The sequence below is a fragment of the Chrysochloris asiatica genome, unplaced genomic scaffold, assembly GCF_000296735.1.
Source record: "Chrysochloris asiatica unplaced genomic scaffold, ChrAsi1.0 scaffold00116, whole genome shotgun sequence".
In the NCBI taxonomy this organism is placed as follows: Eukaryota; Metazoa; Chordata; class Mammalia; order Afrosoricida; family Chrysochloridae; genus Chrysochloris; species Chrysochloris asiatica.
Window position 1 is genome coordinate 58,441 of NW_006408634.1, and position 23,979 is coordinate 82,419.

At 46.5% G+C, this 23,979-nt stretch overlaps 1 protein-coding gene and 1 pseudogene across 1 annotated transcript in view; both read right to left on the reverse strand.

Annotated features, from left to right (window-relative positions):
• Window positions 1–7,767, reverse strand: part of ZNF304 (zinc finger protein 304) — a 32,448-nt gene extending 24,681 nt beyond the window's left edge. Inside the window, exons 1-2 of the mRNA XM_006868259.1 lie at window positions 7,735–7,767; window positions 2,118–2,244 (exon numbers count right to left, since the gene is read on the reverse strand). Of these exons, the coding sequence (XP_006868321.1) occupies window positions 2,118–2,244; window positions 7,735–7,767 (160 nt within the window). The remainder of the gene's footprint in view (window positions 1–2,117; window positions 2,245–7,734) is intronic.
• Window positions 7,768–16,529: 8,762 nt separating this feature from the next.
• On the reverse strand, window positions 16,530–22,782 carry LOC102833930 (annotated as a pseudogene).
• Between the last annotated feature and the right edge of the window lie 1,197 nt (window positions 22,783–23,979).

Sequence of the window (23,979 nt, forward strand, 5' to 3'; positions counted from 1 at the left end):
AGGACTTGGTGGTCTGTAAAGACTACGGTCTATTAGGAAGCCCTGTGGGGATGTTCTACTCTGTCTGTCACACGGGGTCGCTAGGCCTCGAACTTCGACTTAGAGGCCCCTCACCTCCTCCTCAAGGAAAGACCATCAGTAGCCAGCACGGGCCCAGGGTGACTAATCCCAGAGAGGAGAAGTCGATGTTAAAATCACCAGCACTCTGAAAGCAGCTTACAGGGCAGGGAGTGTATTTCCTTACAGGCAAGAGGGTAAGTACGGTGCAATGCCTGAAGGACTCATCAGTGCCACTGCCGATTGTTGTACTGTGTATTCTCAATAATGAAAAAATCACAGAAAAGAAAAGATTTCATAAAAAAGAAAAGAAACCCTCCACGGAGGATCTGCTGGAAAAGCTCTGAGGCCTCCACAGCGGGGACCACGTCAGTCCTGGCAATTCCTGGTACCGTCGGCTCCGAGGGTGCACCAAGCAGAAGGCGGTAAAACCCAAGGCACCACACTGCCATGAAGGGTCTGCTAAGAGGACTGCAAAGCTCCTGAGGGCCACAGTCCTGGGGGACACCAGGGCCAACTGGCACAACAAGGTCCACCAAGACAACACTCTCCAGCCTACCTTGGTGAGAGCAACCGGGCTCTTCAAAGCTTGTGAACAACCATCTAAAATACAACCACCATTCTCTTCCCAACTGGAGCATAAATCAATAAATACAGGAAGTCCAAGACACAAGGCAACAACAGGGGAAAGGAGAAATGGACCACACAAACCTCAGCCTCCACCACGCCATCAGAGTGGGAGGAAAAAGGGGACTCAGACTCTGAGTCCTATGAAGACCAGGCTTACAAAACTCACCAGCACTTTAGAGAGAGCGGTGCAGCCTCCAAGACTATGGGCCTTAGTCACCCTTCGAGCCCGAGTTGGCCTCACCCCTGAAGTACAACTGTCAGCCCACCAGACGGGCCTGCAGGGTGAACAGTAACACCAGGGAGGTAAGCTTTCCTGAGAAGAACCCCAACAAATGAGGTCACCAGGAAGCACCAGGTGGCCAGGAATAAAGCTCAGAAGGCAGGAAGGTAAGGACGAGTGGACAACCGAGGAGAACGTGGGCCCAGGGTGTTCCACTGTGGGGGCTGCAATCAGCCGCCACACAAAACGTGTACAAACTGCTGAACGGAAAAACAACGTTCTCGGCAAACTCTCACCCAAATCCCAATAAAGAGTAAAAAACAAACCAAACCCTCCTGAGCTCCGACCCCCCTGCCTGGGAAGGCTGTGGGGCAGCGGGTGTGGACGCTGCACACAAGGTCCAGGCCAGGCAGGGAGTCTGCCCCGGAAACAGGAGACTAACCCCATCTAGTGCAGTGAGCCGACAAGGGCTGGTGGAAGGCAGCCTCTGAGAGGCACCCAGTGGCTGCCACCGCCTGGCACTGCTGCCCTGAGCTGTCGGGCGGACTGGCTCGTTTTCACGCCTCCCACTGCCATCGAGAAGATCTGGCCTCAGAGCATCCGTACAGAACAGAGGAGAACAGCCTCAGCCACATGGCTCTCCCGCGGACTGGCTGCTGGATTCAACCCACTGATCTCGGTTCGCAGGTAAACAACTGAACCACTGTACCACCAGGACTCCGTATTTCTAGAAATGGAATATAGGAAAACGGTGGACTGCTACTTTTGATATTAAGCTACAAGAAGACTAGCGTTTACCCTGGACACTCTCTCTTGCTGACTTGCTCAGAGAGAACCACCGTTCCATGTTGTAAGGAATACTACAGAAAAGCAGAGACAACAAGAAACTGAGGCCTCTGGCCAGCAGCCAGCAAAAGTCCAAAAGGACATCAAGAGTCAAAAAACAGAACTAAATGTTGCAAGTGACCATGAGCAGCTAAGTGGATCCGCCCCTAGCTCATCAGGTCTCTTGATGGGACCACAGCTCTGTCCAACAGCTCGACTTCAACTCCACGAGACACTGAGAGAGCACCCAGGTGAGCTGTCACCAGATTCCTGACCCACTGGAAACGGAGACAGAAGAAGTTTCTGGGTTGTTGTTGTTGTTTATAACAATGAAATTTTGCAGTCATGTGCGACTCAAAAGTAGGTAAGTATAACAGGAACTTACCCAAAGAGGCCGCCAATGCAAAGTTGTCCAGCATCACATCACGGTACAAGAGTCTCTGAGGCTCATCAAGGAGCCCCCACTCCTCCCGGGAGAAGTAAACAAAGACATCCTCGAAGGTCACACAGCCCTGTGATGACAGAGACAATTGAAGCCACAGGTAACATCTCTCCCAGGATTCCCAGTCTACCCACGCACACATCCACCTCCTGCTAACTCGCTTCCCAACTTGCAGGGACCAGGCCTGGCCACCCCTACTGTATGCTTCCTCCTATCGGCGATCACTAAAGCCTGGCCCACAGCAGGGCCAGGCAGGGGTGCAGGTTGACGCCACGCCACCGAAGCTCTAGAAAGCAGGGTCCCAAACGCTCTCCGCCAGCCAGTCTCCTGGTGGCATCCAGATCGTGTCTCCCAGACACAACAGAAAGACAGCTCAGGCATCTCCCATAAGCCCCCAGTGTTCTTGTTTTGTGCCATCGAGTCAATTCGGATTCACAGCAACCCTACACATGACAAGAGTGAAACAGCCTTGTAGGGTTTCCTGGGCTGTAATATTTGTAGCGCTTATTGTTGGTAAGTGCCATTGAGTCAGTTCTGACTCACAGCGACCCTGTACAGGGTTTCTCAGGAGTGGCTGGTGAGCTTGAACCACCGACCGACCTTGCGGTTCAAACACGCCTTGCAGTCCAGCGCATTAACCCACAGCGCCATCCCAGGACCACAGCAGCGCCATGAGCAGCAGTAGATCAAGTCTTGTCTCCTACAGAGGTGCTGCTCTTCCAGTTCATAGTGGAGAGCTCGTAACTACTGCACCATCACGACCCCTTAAACATCCAGTTCGAGGGTCTAACGGCCGTCAATCCAAACGTCTTCCAATACGCACGTCAGTCTCTGGCGTGGACCTTTCTCACGTCCAGGATTCTCACCATCAACCCCAAGCCCACACCAAATGCCCCTCTCCATCCAGCGCCCCTAACATCACACTACAAGGCACCAGGATGGCTCATCTAGATGTCTTTGTAACACCTACCACTCCAACCCAGGTGCCGAGGGAAGAAAGCCTGTCCTACCTCCATCCTTCCTGCTCACTATGAAATTGCCACCATAACCTCAAAACACAGCCAGTGGGGACTGGGTTCTGACTCACTGCGACCCCAAGTGTCACAGCAGACTCGTACTCCACAGGGTTTTCAATGGAGCCCTGGTGCGGCACTGTAGGATAAGCACTAGACTGCTAACCTCAAGGCTGGCGGTTCAAACCCACCAGCTGCTTCTTGGAAACCCTCTGCAGAGTTGCTATGAGTCGTGACCTCCAGAAGGATGAACAAATCCTAGGAAAAGTAGTCAGAAAGCTTCTTAGAAGCAAGGATAAGGAGACTTCATTTCTCGTACTTTGGACACGTTGTGAGGAGGGACAAAGCCATGGAGATGGACATCAAGCTTGGAAAGTTAGAGGGTGAGCAGGAAAGAGGGAGCGCCTCAATGAGATGGATTGATACAGTGATTGTACCATCGGGCTCAAACCCAGCAACCATCGTGAAGATGGGTCAGCACTGGGCAACTTCTGTCCTGCTGCACACACGGTCAGTGTAAGTCGTGATCAACTCGATGGCATCGAACAACAAAACATCAACCTCCAGAAGCAGATTGGGAACCCATTCTTGAGGCTCCTACAGATGGGTCTGAACCACCAGCTCTTTAGTTAGTAACCAAGCACTTAACCATTCTCACCACCTGAGAGACTCCTGACCAGCTAACATTGTTAAGTGCCATCAAGTCAGTTCCAACCTGATACCCCTTCTGAATTTAACTCATGGTTCCACTCTACTCCACATGCAGGCTGCTGACGTTGGATTTCTCCTACCTGAACCCCCTCCCATGACTCAGTCTCTGTATGTACTGCTTAATGCTTCAACTAAGGTGTATCCGGAAATTCTTAAACTCAATATGGCTGAAACTAACTCCTGACCCGACCACTAAAAGCAACTCCTACCATTGACTCCTCCCTCAGCACAGATGATGACACGCCCATCACTCTACCTACTAAAATCAAGAAATCTCAGGGGCTTCCCTAACTCCTTCTTTTCTTCTGCTCAGCCTTCAACTCTGAAAATCCAACCACCCTGCGTAAAAAGTCAGACCTGAAACTCAACCACTTTTTCCACTTCCACAGCCACCTCCTCTACCACATGTCTGTCAGTCTGTCGTACTCTGGATACTTCTGTGGTACTATGATGCTGTGATGCCCAGAAACCCTATACTGGGTCACTGTGAGTCACAATTGACTCCACAACCACCACCATGAGAGCCAAACTGTGACCTTGAATATGTCCTACCTGAATTTAGACACTATCTCAAGAACATACTCGATGCACTGCTGTTGGTGGTGTTAAGGGCCATCAAGTCAGTTCCGACTCATAGCAACTCTGTATAGGGTTTCCGAGGAGCAACTGGTGAGCTTGAACTGCCTACCTTGTGGTTCAAACCAACTTTGTAGTCCAGTGCATTAGCCCACAGCACCACACCAGGACTCTATTTGATGCATTAGACTCTAATGAATGAAGACCAGAAGAGCTGTGGGGTGACACCAAGAACATCATACAGGAAGAAGGCAAAAGGTCAGTAGAAAGAAATGAAAGAAAAGACCACAGTGGATGTCAGAAGAGACTCTGACACTTCTCTTCAGCATAAAGACGCTAAAGTGAATAGAAGAATTGAGGAACTAGTAGAGCCGAACAGAAAATTTCAAAGGGCAGCTTGAGAAGACAAAGTAAAATATTATAATGAAAATGTGCAAAGACCGGGAGGAGTAAGAAAACCAAGATGGAAGAACATGTTCAGTATTCCTCAAGCTGAAAAAATTGCAGGAAAAAATTCCAAGTTTTAACTTGCAATATTGAAGAATTCTATGGGCAAAATGCATTAACCAAAATTCTATGGGTTAATGCATTGGACTGCAAGGTCGGTTTGAACCACAAGGTCCGTGTTGCAAACTCACCAGCCACTCCTTGGAAACCCTATACAGGGTTGCTAAGAGTCAGAACCAACTTGATGGCACTTAATAACAATTATACCAATGGGCAAAATCTTGAATGGTGAAGACGGCATCAAAAGAAGAGGAAGGTGCACACAGGGTCACTATAGCAAAAAGAACTGGTCGATATCCCACCAGTCCAGGAGGTAGAACATGATCAAGAACTCATGGTATCGAAGAAGCAGCACAGGTTACACTGAGGGCATTGGCGAAAAACAAAGACCCGGGAATTGACACAAACTGAAATCTTTCAACCAACGGATGAAGCACCGGAGACGCTCACTCACTTACGCCAAGAAATTTGGAAGGCAGTTACCTGGCCAACCAATTGGAAAAAAATCCATGTTTGTGCCCATTCCAAAGACAGGTGAGCCAACAAAATGTGGAAATCATTGAGCAGTATCATTAATATCAGATGCAAGTAAAGCTTTGCTGAAGATAATTCAAAACCATTTGCAACAGTACGCTGAAGAGAACTGCCAGGAGTTCACGCTGGACTAAAAAGCTGACGTGGAATGAGGGATACTTGCTGCCGTCAGATGAATCTTGGATGAGAGCAGAAAATACCAGAAAGATATTTATTTGTGCTTCATTGACTCTACGCAAAGGCTTTCGCTGTGTGGATCATGAATCATTAAGCTACGGATAATACTTATCCTTGGCAAAGAATGGGTATTCCAAAACATTTCATTGTACCCATGGGAAACCTGTACATAGACCCCCTTTTCCAACAGAAAGGGGACACCGAATGGTTAAAATCAGAAAAGTTGTGTGCCAGGGTTGTATCTTTTTGCCACGCATATTCAATCGGTATTCTGAGCAAATAATCTGAGAAATTGGATTATATGAAGCCAAACGTGGCATTAGGATTGGAGGAAGACTCGTTAACAACCTGTGATATGCAACTGATACAACCTTGTTTGCAGGAAGTGAAGAGGATTTAAAATATTTACTGACGGAGATTAAAGATCAAAGACCACAGCTTTCAGTATGGGTTGCACTTCAGTGTGAAGAAAACAAAAATCCTCACCACTGGACCGATAAACAACATCACGATAAACGGAGACATGACTGAAGTTGTCAAAGACTTCATTCTGCTTGGATTTACAATCAAAACTCATGGAAGCAGCAATCAAGAAATCAAATAACATTTTGCGTTAGGCAAATGTGCTACACAAGATCTCTTTAAAGCGTTCAACGTCAGTTTGAGGACTAAGATGCGCCTGATCCACACCATGGTATTTTCAACCTCCTCATATGCATGTGAAAGTTAGACAATGACTGAGGAAGGAAGACTGTAGAAGAACTGATGAGTTATGGTGTTGGAGGAGAATATTGAAGTCCCATGGACTGCCAGAAAACCAAACAGGTCTATGATAGAATAAGTACAGCCAGAATGCTCCGTAAAAGCCAGGATGGTGAGGACTTTCTCTCTCGTACTGAGAACATGTTCACAGAAGAGACCAGATGCTGGATGAGGACGTTATACTTGGTAAAGTGAAGTGTCAGGGAAAAAGAGCAAGATCCCTCAATGAGATGGATTGGCACAGTGGCAGCAGCAGTGGGCTCATGGGTAAAAATCGTGAGGGTGGTGCAGGCCTGGGCACTGTTTGATTTTGTTATTCATACAGTCCTTATGCACCAAAGCCAAACAACAGTACCTAGCCACGACAGTTCTCTCTTTAGCTAACCATTGCCAGCATTCATGGGACCTATTACGGAGGCTTCCTGCCTAAAGACCTGAGTCAGATCGGCTGTCTTCTCTGCTGTGTATCTGTCCTGATTTCCACCACCCTCAGAGCAAAGGCCCAGCTCCTCAGCCAGCCATTCCTGCTGAATCCAGTGCCCGGATCTCGTCTAAACAATCATAAGACCTGTGGTCCCTTAAACATTCTCAACTCATGCTCGTCTCCAAGTATTTGCACATGTCTGTTCCTGGGTCGAATACACTCGCTTGCTCTTCATTCCATTAGTTTTCAAAAGTGGGAATCTTTCTTCCATTGAAACCCTTGGCCTGGGGTTTCATCAGGAAATCCATCCAATTCTCTGATCAATATGATCACCACTCTGGAACGTCCAGCATCGACATTCACCTGGACCAGTGCAGTAGGCTCCATCCTGATCTCTTCCAACGGCGCCTCTGCCACCCCAGTCAAGTTTCCACTCTGCACACTCCCAGGGAACCTGTTAACACCTTCTTTGTGTCCCAAACATTCTGCAGAGGGGGCCTGACTCCTGTCCCCCGCTCTCTGTAACCAAGAGACAGAATTAGACTAGCATTTCAGAGGCGCTCCTAACTTACGCTGGTCTCTAAGGATGTATTTGTACAATTTCTTTCCTCGGCCTTGGCATCCCTTCCACGCCGCATGCCTCTGACTGTCGGGAATGGAGACCATTATCCCGTAGCGAAGCCCTCCATGTACTTTATACTCCAGGTGAGGGAAAAGTAAAGTGAAGCCTGTTGTGGCGCTGCGGGGTAGTGCGCTGGACTGCAAAGTCGGCAGTTCAAACCCACCAGCCGCTCCTAGGAAACCCTGTATAGGGTCGCTGTGGGTTGGAACCGACTCGACGGCCCTTAACACTCACCTGAGCCCGGTCTGTCAGCGTCGCCGCCGCCATGAGGTCTTGTGGATGGAACGAAGTCGTGAGGGGCGGACCCATGGCCTGGGATCACACGCTTGTCCGTGTCAAAGCCTCAGATTCGGGGAGCCGTGGACCCAGGGCAGGTGCGGAGGTCCAGCAAGCTTGTGGCCCCGGCGGACGCCCCCCACGTGAGACTGCTCGTCCCACGGATGTGGGGCACAGCTCGTAAGGAGTGTGTGGAGGTAAGTCCTACCCTTCTCAGTGTTCTCCCACATTCGGTCCCGACGATCCGAAGCAGAACCGGAACCCAACGCCAGCGCTCACAGTGGGGCGCGGGCAAATGATGTTCCCTTCGGTGACGCGAGAAGTCCCACCCCTACCAGCGAGGAACGCCCATGTTCTGGGCTGTCATTGGCCAAATAAGTCAGACACGGACTTTTGGGTAATGTAGTTTGTGTCCAGCATCCAATCCAAACGTTAGGCACCTTTCCCTTGCTCCTGGGCCGGGGTAGAGGAAGCGGGATCCAGGAAACGGTGCCTTGTACTGTCAAAGCTCCTCTTAAAGTGTAAGCATCAAGATTTCCATGGTCACCAGGGACAAGGCCATGGGCTCAGGTGTCCCACAGATCCTTCTAATCTTCCTGCTTGTGAGACTTTGGGAGAGTTGCTTCCCCTCCTTTCTTGAATGTTGTGGATTGGGATTCAGATTTTAAAATGGTGTGGCCCTGTAGGATAAGCACTGGACCGCAAAGTTGTTTTGAACTGCAAGGACAACAGTTCAAACCCACCAGCAGCTCTCTGGAAACCCTATACAGGGTCGCTATGAGTCGGAACTGACTCGGCGGCACTTAACAACATTCCTTACTGGTGGGGTTTTCAAGCACTGGATTGCTAACCACAGGTCTTCAGCTCAGACCCGCCAGGCGCTCCTCAGTAACCCTATGTTGTCGTTGTTAAGTGCCTTCGAGTCGGTTCTGACTCTTAGTGATCCTGTATAGGGTTGCCAAGGAGCGGCTGGGGAGCTTGAACCACCGACCTTGTGATTCAAACTGACTTTGCAGTCGAGTGCATTAACCCACAGACCGCACCAGGGCTCCATATAGAGTGGAAACTAAATGGCAGTTAACAACAACAACATTTTCAGGAGCCCACCAATATGTGATACTCTCCTTCCATAAGGACTTCAACCTTGGAAACCCTATGGGGCAGAAGCTGTTAGAACGGACTCAACAGTTTTTACGCCTTGTTGGCATTTATTCCCACTCCTGGTGACCCTTGTGTTGAGAGAGCTGCTCCATTGAGGAGGCTTCAAGGCTGTGAGCTTTCAGACGCAGTTCACCAGGTCTGTCCTTCAAGTACCTCTGGGTCGGTTCGAACCCCAGTCTTTTGTCTAGTCAATTGTGTTTTAGAGAGAGAGCCCTTTATTAAGTCTCAAAACAGGACAAAGACAAGACAAAGTTCTCACAGAAAGAACTTCAAGAATGAATTTATTTCAAGACTCAAAATGCAGTTGGGGCTCTCACTGTAAACCATGGCCTTCTGCAAACCTAGTGCTTAGAACTGAGGTTGTAATACAGGAACTTTGGAGTGGATTCTGGCTCACGGTGACTTTGTGTAGGGGTGTGGGGCGTTAAATCTTTACAAGAACAGGTAACCTCATCTTTCACCCCGAGTGGCTGGTGGGTTTGAACCGTCTACCTGTGGTTAGCAGTCTAGTGCTTATCCTACAGTGCCACCAGGGCTCTTCTAATTCCGTGCTTCCCCAAGGTGGTCCATAGTTTAGCAGGGTCAGCATCTCCTGTCAACGTGGACCCCAACAGAAACCCTACCTCAAACTTGAGCATCGGAGCTCTCTTTCAAAGTGCAGTAGTTTAGAATATTTTAATGTTCTGCTGTTAGGGTAAGGGGTTAGGCGGAAAATTACTAGAACCATAAAACCTCCAAATACTAGGAACAGGCAGGGTAGAGTATGCAAACTATCTCCTTGTGCATCTGGAACACAACAGAGTTTCTTGTTGTTAGGTGCTTTTGACTCAGTTCTGACTCATAGTGACCCTGTGTAGGGTTTCAGAAGAGCAGCTGGTTGGTTTGACCCGCTGATCTTGCGGTTCAAACCAACCTTGTGGTCAAGGCGCTAATCCTACAGTGCCGTACCAAGTGGGTTCCGGCTGAACAGTGATGGTGCAGGTCCAGTGAGAACCACTCGATGGCACCTAGCCACAAGAGTCTTTTATCTCAGCTGTTAAATAACTTTAACAAGTTTTCTCAGCCAGCTTTAACAAGTTTTCAGCACAGGCACAGAACATTGCTGGGTGAGCCCAACATGGCGCCTCCAGGGCAGACCTGGTCCTGGAACCAGGATCCTGCACTGAATTGTGTCAACTAGCGGGGAGGCCTCCACAGCAGAAGCCGCCGGAACATCTCAGGTGCCGTCTTGGACATGAAAAGAGGATCAAGGAAACAGACCATGAAACCACACAACGGTGCTGAGGAAAGTCCACCCTGTGTTGGAATTCTGTGGACCCACATGTGCTGTTTAACTTCTCATTAGACTGTGAGCATGAGGACACTGCTGTCTACGGCATGTCTCCCTGCAAGTCTTCCTACGCTGTGATCAAATTCTTTAATACTGTATTTCATGACTTTCTAGACTTCTGTAGCCTGACCCGGAAGCACTGTGACTTGTGGTGGTGAGCTTGGAAACTTAGTACTGCTAGCATATCTGAATGGGCTGACTTCAAAGCTAATTGCAAACTCCATCTTTACTAAGACTTTCATGTCTAGCTTTCTAAAGAAAGCCACCAGCCTTTTCCTTCTCACACGGTTACTGTTCAAATAACAAAGAGTCCTACACTCTAACCCAGATAAAACTTGTTTGTTGTTATTGTTGGTTCGGACTCACAATGACCCCATATAGGGTTTCTAAGGAGAGGCTGGTGAGTTTGAACCTCTGACCTTGTGGTCCAGCGCCACACCAGGCTTATTAAACCGGCTAGCTGAACTCCTTGAAGCACCAGGACAACTGTCTAAAGCCATCATCACATCCACTTAGCCAGGTGAACAACTTTTACATTTCAAAGGCTTCAGATTTATTGACTCAACCTTCTCTTCTTCTTTTTTGTTTTTATTATTATACAAGGAACACGTTTTATTAAAAACAAGAAAAACAAAAATTACTGATATTTCATCATTGAAAAGTAGTACATTTTCTGAAATTTTATACTGCAGTAAGCTTTCTTTAAGTAAGTTTTTATTGTGAATTGAGTGATAGTTTACGTGGGAGAGCATCAGCTTTACATTAATCCTATCCTATTTCGTTTCATTGCAATGATTACAGTTCCCCTAAACCTTCTCTTCTTTAACCAAATGAATTGTTTCAACATTTCAAAGCTTCAACTAGAATAGAATCTACAATTATAAAACCTCCACATCAAAAGGTTTACACAGCGTACTTCAGAAAGACTGCCTTAGTTGTAAAAAGGATTTAATGTAGGGCTCCTGGTGTGGCGCTGTACAATCCGCACTGGACTGGGAACCACAAGGTCAGCAGTTCAAGCCCACCAGTTGCTCCTCGGAAACCCTATACAAGGTTACTATGGGTTGGAACTGACTCAACGCTGTGTACAACAGTAGGGAATACTGCCCAGTCCTGTCCTGCACCCTCCTCACAACTGTTGCTACGTTTGAGCTGATTGTTGTAGCCACTATGACAATTCAAATAATTGAGGGTCTTCCTCTCTTTCATAGACTCGACTTTACCAAGCATGATGTCTCTAGGGGAATAGGCTGGCTAAATCAATCCTACGAAAAAAATAGCGGAGTCACATTACCCATTTTAAGAGTCACTAGATACCAGAAATTCAGACACATACAGAGATCCAAGAGATAAACCAACATGAATATGCCCAATTGATTTTGGACAGAGGAACAAAAGAGCAGCACTTCCAACTAGTGATGCCAGAAATGAAACAAACAGAAGAAGGGAAAGGAGAGAAAGAAGCAAATTTAACTTCAACCTCATACCATATATAAAAATTAATTTAAACACACACACACACAAATATAAAACATATGACATTTAGAAGAAAAACTATGCGGCCAAAAGCATGGTGAACAGTTCTGATATGATGTTCAAAAAATAAATTAAAGATGCATTCACAATAAAGACCCAAAATAGCTTCGTACCACAATCATGATGGAAGACTACATGATGTGGTCATTTAAAAAGACATTGCTTAAAATACCAAATGAGAGGGAAGGACTCTTCACAGCAAGGATCATTCCCATCCCCTCTGTACATAGGGTTGATGGGGACAGGCAACTTAGACATTGGCTACCTAAAATGGGGGGCTATAAAGGCACAAAGTGACTGGCTTACAAGTTTTCAGGAGGGAGTTTAGTTTCAGAGTATGCGGGGGAAGGTAGAATCCCCACTGAACAGTTTTTATCTTCTCTAGACGGGTCTGGTGAAAGGAGATGGGGATAAGATTCTTATAATTCAATAGTGAGTAAATGTTATCTTGACTAACTGCGATTGTAAAAGTTTTGTAACAAAAAAAGGGGTGTAGTTAATCGTACAGTCTAGGAACAGAGGACCCTAGGACCATCAAGGGAACGAGCATGAGCAGAATGTGGGACCCTATCCAGAGAAGTAATGACACCAGAGATGGAGGCAGAGATGAGGACACAGAGTGACAGCGCAGCTGAAGACTCTAGACTCATGGAAAGAGAAAGGCTGTGTGCTGGCAGCCAGGAGGCAGGCTTGCAGACTGTGGCCTTTGGTTGATTATTTAAATGACTATATATTCTGGAGTGTTTTGGTATACGTAAAAAAAAAAAAAAAAAAGAACCAGAGGGAATAGAAGCAAATACTGTTGAATGATGATGCATGGAGGGGATTATAATCATTGCAATAAAACAAAATATAAATTAGGATGAGTGTAAAACTGATGTTCTCCCATGTAAACTATCTCTCAATTCACAATAAAAACAAAACATCTAGGTACAGACCAAGGTGGAGAACATGTGGAGAAAAAAATAGCTTCCCATTTTGATATTTTTATGTAATAAACATTTCTATGAATTTGTAGGAGCTCTGGTAGCACAGTGGTTACGAATCGGGCTGCAAACCTCAAGGTCAGCAGTTCGAAACTACCAGCTGTTCTTAGTAGGAGAAAGATGAGGTGTTCTGGTCCTGTATAGATTTACAGCCTCGGAAACCCTGTACAGGGTCGCTATGAGTCGGAACCGACTCCACGGCACAAGGCCACCAAGACTTTGTAGCAATATTAATAAAATAAAAATAAAAAAGGCTTTGGACCTGATTACGTTACTCTGTATGACTTGATTTTTAAAAAGTACAGTAATAATACTGCAGTTCAAAATTCAGACTCAGAGAGCACACCAGGAGGGACACCACAACGACAACGCTGCAGTCAATACACGAGTACACGTAACTGTGAAAATCACATGTACCTGCATGCCACATATGATGGATTGGCATGGAAACCCCCATCACTTCACTTTACTGCAAGTGTTCACACAATCTTTAAAACATAAATAAATAAGCTGCTTTTCCTACTTTTTACCCTGAGTGTCTCATGATCCTTTAACTTTAGTTACCTGGTTTTAGTTCTGATTCAATCCCTCAAAAACTTGTGGTGGACAAGAAGCTTCTCGAATGAGGATTAATAGAGCTGAGGAAGCAGAGTAAGAGTGAATTCTGACTCAATGGGGAAGGTCAGAGGCATAGTATCACCTCCAGACCCCAGAAAACAAAGGAGAAACAAAGAAAACACATAAAAAATAACTGAGATCAAGAAAAAGTGTGAATATGGGAAGGTTAAATATGCATGAGGAAATGGTTTATATTTTTTAAAAATCAAAATCTTTAAGGTCTCTCTTTTTCTTTTTTTTTACACTTTAGGGTCTTCAGTGTTGTAGGTACATGAACCAATCCACATGTATATCATTAGACACCTCGTCTCTCATCTTCATATTAATGATAGACTTATCATGCTCCTGTAGGTCAGACACAATGTTGTGAAACACAGATAGGTTCAATAAATGTTTTCAACCGTGCCTTCAAGTGTCTAACTCATTCACCACAATGAATGTATGAGCGTCAGTCTAAAAATACTGCTAGGAGGGTTCCCAGTGCATACACCTATGAGTTTATTCCAAAACAAAACATGTTTCAGTGTGTCTCAGCAACCACAGGATATCTGCAAACAAATTCTCTTCATAACACACCTGTCTTAGTCTCTTCAGACTATCTTCATAAATCAAAAGGTCCCATCAAAACAGTCGCTTCCAAGGGGATCTGCTGAACCAGTTACATTCCAAACAGAGAGATCAGCTCAGAAGCCTATGACAGCTGTACTTTTGGATCCCAAAGAGGTAATCCTGCTAGGTTTTCTCACAGAACAGGATAATCCTGCTAGATTTTCTCATAGAACAGGGTAATCCTGATAGACTTTCTCATAGAACACAGTAATCCTGATAGACTTTCTCATAGAACAGGATAAACCTGATAGGTTTTCTCATAGAACAGGATAATCCTGATAGGTTTTCTCATAGAACAGGGGAATCCTGATAGGTTTTCTCAAAGAACAGGATAATCCTGATAGTTTTACTCATAGAACAGGGGAATCCTGATAGGTTTTCTCATAGAACAGGGGAATCCTGATAGGTTTTCTCATAGAACAGGGTAATCCTGATAGATTTTATCATAGAACAGGGTAACCCTGATAGATTTTATCATAGAACAGGATAATCCTGATAGGTTTTCTCATAGAACAGGGGAATCCTGCTAGACTTTCTCATAGAACAAGGTAATCCTGATCGATTTTCTCATAGAACAGGGTAATCCTGATAGACTTTCTCAGAGAACAATCATGTGTGCTTGCTATGAAGTTTTAATAAAACGGAAAATTGCATTAGTACAAATAGGCCAGGAAAGTTGCACGGAGGGTTTTTTTCCATCACGACAACGTACCTGCTCATTCTTCGAGGGCAGCACGGGTTATCCTACACAAATTTTGTTGGGAAGCCTTACACCATTCACTCGACAGTCCTGATCTTTCCCCTTCAGACTATTTTGTCCCTAGGACTTAAGAACATTTAAAGGGAACACAGTAAATCACTTGAGGATATCAAATGTGCCATTTTGACCTAGTATAAATCAGAGCACAGAATTCTTCAGGGAAAGATTAGAGATACAGAGACACCACCTTCATAAGTATACAGACCTGGATGGAGGATGATCTGAGAAACAAAAACTTCCCATTTTGATATTTTAAATAAAGGTTTCTATGACTATAGCAATACTTTTTGACACACTCTTGTATCTACAAATCAAAGGAATGACATCCATTTACCAAACTCCCCTCTCCTCACACAAGGAAAGAAAGACAAATAAGGTTGGTAGAAATTCTGAAAGCAGCTCTGTTTCTTCAATTCTTCTATACCTCCCTTGCAGGAGTCCAGCTCTTGCAGGGTCGTGAGACACAAGAGGAGATGCGGAGTCGGCAAAAGTGAAAGTAATGGAGGAGTCTCGGCTTAGTTGGCTGATGGAGCTCTCTCTACCCCTGCTCGGCAAGTCTTTATTTTTATACTTAAAATCACAAAATGTATAATGATTTGATACCTTGTTTTTCCCTGGAATTATTACACATTTTTAATCATAACATTCCTTCACCCTATGATTATACAACCTTAACAAAAGTATTTCTATGATGTCCCACCTGACCTTTCCATATCCTGTTCATTTTCTAACCATTCAGCATTTTTCTTTTGACATCATCTCCTCTCCTACGTAAGTGATAGATTGTTTCTTTGTATTCCCACTAAAAGATCAAGTTAAAATTTACACAAATCATTTCTACTTCCCAGACCCCTGATCACACCCTCTTACTAATATAAGTTTCTATTAATCATCAATGCCTACACTACTTTATTGTTTCTACTAGCTAATTATCAATCTTCTATCCTACATAATGTACTACTATTTTCTATAGTAAAAGCATCACTAACATCTATTTAATTATTTTGTTTTTCTAAAGTATTCATTAAATTGCTTAACCACAGTATTCCTGTGTTTCTTTCTTTTGGGGCCATGAGGCATGTTAAAAGGCCCAACCTGGTTAATTGCTGCAGGAAAGGTAGATTATTAAGTTTTGACCACCTTTCATTTATGTCCGCCATTGTATTCTGGCTGGTAATTGATTTAGGTGAGGTCTATAGGGGTCGGTCAGCTTCACTTTACTTTCTTATCTGCTTTTGTGGTCTCATAAATACAGCTGCTTTGTACTCAGGTTTTCTGTGAGAGGGACTAGGTCATACAATGAAGCTGAAACAACTGTTGCCAGACTGGTTTCTTCCTAAACTCTGCAGAGCTCACAGTAAAAGCTGTGAATATGGCAGTACAATATAGTTTACAAGTGAAACCAGAGTCTAAAAGGGAGGTAGTGAATGTCCTTCCAAAGAATCATCTGCTTTGCTGATGTTTCTCCTTTTGCCGGGACTGTGTCAAACGGCAGAAGCGGAGCGGCTCTCAGCACTCCCTCCTTTTAAAAAATCTTCCTGAGATAACTCTGCAGTGTAAACTAAGAAGAAAGCTGAGCCTGAAGGTTTTCCTCAGTGCACAACAGCCACTGGATTGTTCTCCTTGATGAGTTATCAGACGTAGAGTCAGATTCCAGGTGGATCCATTTCTGAAGTTCCTCTTTAGATGCCAAATGCTGACATGCCACAGAATGCTTCATGTTTGGGGAAGATTCTAGTAGGCTCCCCCTTTGCTATGAACAACCAGATGCTGAGTAACATGGTTCTGGCCACAGATTTTCCTTCCCCAACAGGAGTTTCTGGGTGCTGAGTGAGGCTTTCTCACTGGTGAAAGGTCGTTTCACATCTGCCACACTGATGGGGTTTCTCCCAGTGTGAACCCTTCAGAGCTGAGTGAGGGATGAGCTGAGATCGAAGGTCTTCCCACATTCACTGCACGTATTGGGCTTCTCCCCGGTGTGGCTGATGGAGTGTTGTATGAGACTGGTGCTCTGGGAAATTGCTTTTCCACACTCACTGCACTCGTCAGGCCTCTCCCTCGTGTGGATCTGCTGGTGCCGTGTGAGGTGAGTCCTGCGGTTGAAAGCCTTCCCACACTTACTGCACTCGTAGGGCTTCTCCCCGGTGTGGGTGCTGGCGTGGCGGATGAGGTCTGTTCTGGCACCGAAGGCTTTCCCACACTCCTTGCACTCGAAAGGTTTTTCCCCCGTGTGGCTCCTCTTATGCAAGACAAAAGTGGAGTAGCGGGTGAAGGCCTTCCCACACTCACTGCACACACAGGGCCTCTCCCCGGTGTGGATCCGCAGGTGCTGCTTCAGGTGAGCCCTGCGGATGAAGGCCTTCCCACACTCAGAGCACACGTAGGGCTTCTCCCCAGTGTGGATGACAGCGTGCTGGATGAGGGCCGCACTCTCACTGAAGCGTCTGCCACACTCACTACACTCATAGGGCTTCTCCCCAGTGTGCGTGAGGGAATGCCGCTGGAAACCCGGCCGGTCACGAAAGGCTTTCCCACACTCCTTGCACACAAAAGGCTTTTCTCCTGTGTGGCTCTTCTTGTGTGAGAGAAAAGTGGAGCCGTGGGTGAAGGCCTTCCCACACTCACTGCACACGTAGGGCTTCTCCCCGGTGTGGATCCGCAGGTGCTGGGTGAGGTGTGACCTGCGGTTGAAGGCCTTCCCACAGTCTGCACACTTGTAGGGCTTGTCTCCGGTGTGGACGACCTGGTGCCGCAGGAGGTACGTGCTCTTGCTAAAGGTTTTCCCACACTCTGTGCACACGTAGGGCTTCACGCCAGAGTGCACCCGCTCGTGTTGAACCAGGAGGCAGTTCTTGTTAAACACTTTGCCACATTCCTTGCATTTCCAGGACATTTTCTCTTCATGAACTGAAGGGTCCTGACCTCGCCCACTTGTGGCACAATAAAGGAAGGCATCTCTTGGAGAAACTCGGTCCTGTATAACCCGTAAGTCATCATGTTCATCTGTCCACACACCATCAGGTTCTGGATTAACGTTCCCTGGGAACACCTCCTTCTGGGGCCCTATCCTTGGCCTCACGTTTCCATCCTCAATATTCCGTGGTCCCTCCTGATGTACGGATCGCTCCAACCTGCATTTCCTGGACGCTTCCTGTTTAAATTGGTCCTGTGGTAAGACCTCAGACAAGGCCAGGCAACACGTGATAGGCTTTGTCGTCTCAAGCTTCTCACCTGAAGGGACTGTCACACACAAAACCAACTATTAGTGTACTAGTGACAGCAACAGAGGAAACAAAATGCCCACTCAGTGAGACCAGGAATGTGGAAACAGCGCTGCTCGGCTGACATCTCTCAAGTCCAGATTTATCACTGCTCCACTTCCCGCTCTTACACTCCTGAACTCGGCAGAGGACTAGACTGGGGCAGGGGACAAAGGGCCTACAGGAGAGGTTCTCGCTCACAGTCAAGATTGGAGGTAGGGACACAAAGTAATGACACTGTGTGCACTATGTCAAGAAATCCCAAGGTGCTCCAAGAACCCAGAGAAGAACTCCGGGCAGCCCAACTGACGGCAAAAGGCATCAGGGGACGTCACAGAAGAGGCGTCTCATGACTTACGTCCTAATGGAGAGGAACAAGCTGCTGGATAAAATGCTTAGGAGACAAAATCCACAAAGGCACAGAAAGCCCCGGGAATGGCCAGGTTGAGCGGAGGGTGCTGCTGAGAAATCAGACACAGGGAGAGGAGAGAAGACACTGATTCACAAGGTTCCGACTCGGGTGAGAGTAGGGGTGGCCACTGCCACTCCCAGGACGGGGCCTGTCAGGCAGACCTGAACAAAATCTGTCTGGGTGGCCATACTGAGTGTGGTATGCCTGAGAAAGAGGTAGAAAGGCAATCAGAGAGAGAAAAATATACTTCCTTTCTTGAAGCCATTACAGGAGACCAATAATGGAAAACCTGACACATGAAGGAGCAAAAAAACTGAAGATGACAATATTACTATAGAAATCAAATTTATATATAGCACATTTATCATCAAAAAGGAAAAAAAATAAAGGAAAGGGGCAATAAGCCTTAACTCAGGCAATGCTGTTTCTGTGGCCGGAGACGCAGGGATGGGAACAGGCAGCCGCGCATGGGTAGAGGGGAGCAGGGAGAGGGAGGCACGTGTACCTGGACTCCATTCGGATGCCTCGGTGCCAGGTGTGATGTACGTAAGTCAAATACCTCACACAATTTTCAGTTTTTTTCATTATTTTTGCCTTTCATTATCAGTGTCTTTATAAATTTACTGTTTTGAACAGTAAATCATAAAATTGAACATTTTTGAGGATAACATCAGTAAAATATGGTATGGAGCCGTAGAGTCAGGACTGGACTTTGAAATGCAAGGTCAGCAGTTCAAAGCCACCAGCTGCTCCTCAGAAACCCTGTACAGGGTCGCTATGAGTCAGAATCAACTCAACAGCACTTAACAACAATAACATATACACATATTTAGACATGCTATCAGGAGGAACTAGTCCATGGAGAAGGACATCATGCTTGGTAGAGTGGAGGGTCAGATAAACAGAGGGAGAGTCCCATGGAGATGGGATGACACTGTGACAGCAACAATGAGCTCAAACAACAACTGTGAGGCTGGTGCAGAACCAGGTAGGGTTCTGTTCCGTTATGTATAGGCTCGCTCTGAGTCGGAAGCGACTCGATGGCACCTTAACAACATAATATATCCATAACTATAAGATATACAAATTGTAACGTTCTAAGACACAAAAAATCAAAATAAAGAAATAAGTCAGGGGGTATTTTATACATAACGTGCTCATCGTTGGGATAAGTGATGTCATTCAATGTATTATTGTCAAAATGAAACGAGCAAATACAAACTAAGTTGAGGTCACTGATAGAAGCACGGGGTGAATCCGTCATTAATGAAGCTTTATAACTAATCTACAGCTGGCTATCTGAGGTCCACAAAAGTGAATCAGGCTCCACTTGATCATTATGGCTAAGGCCTTGGTCTCTGAGGACAAGAAAACCTAGGCCTAAGTCTCAAGAGGAGTCCTGATGTGGCACCATTGGGAAAGCATGCAACTTCAAGGTTGGTTTTAGCTGCAAGGTCGGCGGTTCAAACCTACCAGCTGCTCCTCAGAAACCCTATACAGGGTTGCTATGAGTTGGAACCAACTCGACTGAACACCGACAACAAATCCTCAGAGAACTCCATACTAATGCCACAAAGGCACAATGTAAGCCACTCAAATTCCTTATGGCTTCATCCGCTCTTCTAAGAAATAGATACTGCTTTAAAGAACTGCAATGAGGAGAACGTTGGGACAGTTCCCATACCAGACTCAGTATGGTGCAGAAACCAAGCAAGAAAACAACATGAGTTTGTTTTCACTTTTTATCATGGGATAGTCAGATAACATACTGCCAGAATTAACATGGATGCACGGAAGTTGAAGGTGTAAGCATGCATGAAGTAACAACCTTGAGGAGCCTTCAAAGGCAGGACTGATGAAGCTAAGGCTGATGTGGTAATCAGAGTAAGATGAGAACAAAGCTCCAGGAGAGCAGAGAAGGAGCAAGGAGCAGGCTCCAATGGTGAACCGTTCCAGTATGAGCCAGCCTGACCGACTAGGCTGCAGATGAAGAGGAAGAGTGTGGGCTCTAGAGCCTAAGCATGTCAACTCACACCCGCCCAGCCAGTGCAGCCATGGTGGACGGTCTCAGTTTTCTCACCTGACAAACCTGCCTCACAGACTACCATCAACCATGAGGGTCAATGTTTAGTGCCCTCCATCATTACCATCGTGGTCTGATTTGGCAATCAGGATGACAGCTGTGGCCTTGGCTGGTTTCTCCCATGCGAAGCAGAGGATCCTCACAAATGGATCTCAACAGTAAGGAGGGCGAGGGCAGCGTTACAGAGCACCGACAACGCCGTGAGTAACAACAGAGCACCGACAACGGCGTGAGTAAGGAGGACGGCATTACAGAGCACCGACAACGGCGTGAGTAACGAATACATTCCCAAAGGGACAGGGTGCCAGGAGACGGCTCAGTGCCGGACAAATCTGAATCTAATGTTTGAAAACAGCCCAGACAATCAGGGTGTTATTTTTCTTTCTAAAATAGCCAGACAAATCAAGTCTGCACAGGCCCCACACCTGGAGAACTCATTTCAACAAGTGAGGAGATACGATGCATGCATGTTATCTGACTGGACTGATCAGAACCAACCACGCGTATGCATTAAAGTCCCAACGATGAGGACGCCCAGGACCTTAGACCACTTTCTTTGAGGCTTCCTAAGTGGTGAGACCGTCCATGAACAGGAGATGGAGTGGCATGTGTTGGGGACAACTGAAGCCTGTTGCCAGGATCTCATCATGGCTTTGCCTGAAACAGTTGTGATAAGTGGGCACTTGTAAGCGTACGGTAACAGTACCTGCGGATTTTTCAAGGCGTTACAGAGAATTAACAAAGCTACAGTTGCCATGAGCCAGCCAGGGTTAGAAGTACAACACTGACTTTTGTAGACCCAGCAAAGAAGGCTGTACACATAGTCGATGAAGGACAGATTGCTTATACTTAGTGACCTAGTCCTAGAGGACAAGGGACACAGAGGAGGGTTAGTAGTCTGAAGAGCAGGGAGCCTGAGCTGGATCCCACTTCAAACATCCCCAAGGAATGGGAGAGTCTGATGGGGTGGAGAGACAGAGGATGCGCAAGTCAGTGGACACCATGGCTCCTACGTCCCCAGAGAAGGAATGACAGGAAGCTTCCTCAGGAGACCCAAGGTTCTCAGTCACCTACCTGGACAGGTGCTTTGGGATTGGCCTTTCGTCAAAGTCCGTTCCTCCTGCCTGTGTTCCAGCTCATCAATCAGCTCTGGTTTGGGCACCGGACACCCTGTTCATGGAGGAGAGGACATGGGAATTTTTATGAGAATAAATAAATATAGTCTGGGGCTTCAAAGGGGGAACCAGACCTGAGAGGCTGTTCCCATTCAAGCAAACAAACTGACGTGTGACCTGGAGCCCAGGGCACAAAGGCCACATACCAATCATGAGCAGTGTGAGGTCAGCAGGACATGAAGGCCCCAAAGCAGAAAGGCAGCTCAAAACCAAGATCGTGTTGTCTAGAACACTTGGTGACCCTGATAGCAAAGCACCCTGGCTCACCCTCTTCGGGGAGACCATCCATCACCTATGGCCCTACTAACTGGGCTAGGGAAACATTTGACCCAACTAAACTTAGGAGGTTAAATCCCTATCTGGAGTTTGGAATAAAGACTTTCAGCTCTGCTGGACAGGTCTGTGCTGGACACGGCAGAGAAAGGTCAAGGAAAGTGTAAACGCAGGTGGTCATATCCTACCTCAAGAACAGCTTCAGGCGTAGTTTTTCTCTCTGTGCCTGCACCTCGCCACTGTGCAGACAAAGAGAGAAACCATAAAAATGTGCAGAGAAAAACTGAGGACTCTGGGGATCTCAGGCAGTAAGGGCTGAGGTGGCCAATTCCTTCTACATACTCGCTAAGACAGAAAAAGCCAGTGTGAAAAGCCAGTGACAGGAACAGACATACAGAAAACACAAGACAACGGACCCAGGAGCCAGGACATGATGGTCACAGGTCCCACTTCCTCCGTTTCTATACTATTCTTCCACGGGGACTGGCTGGAAACCCTGCCCTGGGGTTCTGTGAGACAACCCATTTCCTTCCAACACATCCCTCAAGTCCTAATAAAAGAGTACATTTCTTCCCCATTTAGAGATCAATGGACCTGAAGTAAGAGGGCAGAGAGGGTAGCCTTTCTGTGGGTCCCCTGTAAGGTGAAGAGGTGAGGGGTTTACCCAGTGAGACAAAGAGCCTGCAGGTCTCCAGCATCACCTCCCAGTACAGAGTCTTCTGAGCCAGATCCAGCTGTCCCCACTCCTTCCGTGTGAAGGTCACTGCCACATCCTCAAAGGCCACAGACACCTGGCAAGTCATTAGGGAAACAGCACTGTTGCTCTTGGGCCTGCTGAGTGGGACAAGAGTCTATGAGTCTACGAGTCAATAGTCAAGGGCTCAGGCCTTTGTCAGCCAGCACAGACTCACTCAGTGCTGGGATGCTGCTTTTGACAGAATATAACAGTGTAGGCGAGAAAGGTTTCCAATATGGGGAGTCATTAGAGACCAGGACATTAATCAGAGAATCAAGGTGATGAAAAATCTACAGTAATATAAATCATGGTAACAAAAATGGTAGGAACTGAGCCTGACTGGTTTCTTCATGGTGCTATTGGGTAAGTTTGAAATGACAACCTATAGGTTACTCATAGCAACTCTATATAGGGCTTCCAAGGGCCAGCTGGTGGGTTTGAATGCCAACCTTGAGGTTAGCAGTCTAGTTCTTACCCTACAGTGCTGTATCAACAGTTACTGGACTAGCCCACTTACACTGCCCAGGAACTCAAACTTATTGGAAAGGGCATCTCTGTAGAGGCAACACCTGAGAAACTGCCAGAAGAATGCAAGGGGAGGTTCTGAAAAGATCTGGGGATAAGGTCTGAGGCCGAGGGAACTTCATGAGCCAAGACGGGCTGGCCAAGATCTGTTCGACTCTGCAGATTTGACCAAAGGTTGCAAATTTGGTAATCCTCAGGATAGTAAAATGCTGTAAAGAAAACCCTGCAATGAAAGGCTGTATAGCTGCTGATTACAGGTCCAGCCTTTCATTTGTTGTTGTTAAGTGCCGTTGAGTCGGTTCCGACCCATAGCGATCCTGTATAGGTTTCTGAGGAGTGGCTGGTGAGCTTGAACCGCTGACCTTGCAGTCCAGCGCATTAACCTGCTGCGCCGGGAGTGCAAAATGGAATAGCTGAAAGGGGAGATTCCCACCAAGAAGTGGCTACCGACGCTTCCTGCGAGCATGCGGTCATATAAATGGAATTCCGGAACTCTCATATTTACATAAGACATAATCACCGGTATTACTGGAATCAAAACAAGAAAGTGTTTTTTTTTTTTTTTTACTTTATCATACATTATAGAAATGTTCATTTTATCTGAAATAAAGTGAGACAGAAAGGCAGCTAGCTGAGTTAGTCGGTGGGTCTGGGGGAGACTGGAAGAGGCCAGGGTGGACAGGGCACGGCGGTAATGCTGGCAGTTGGATTCATAATAAGCATTATGGAATCCGTGGGG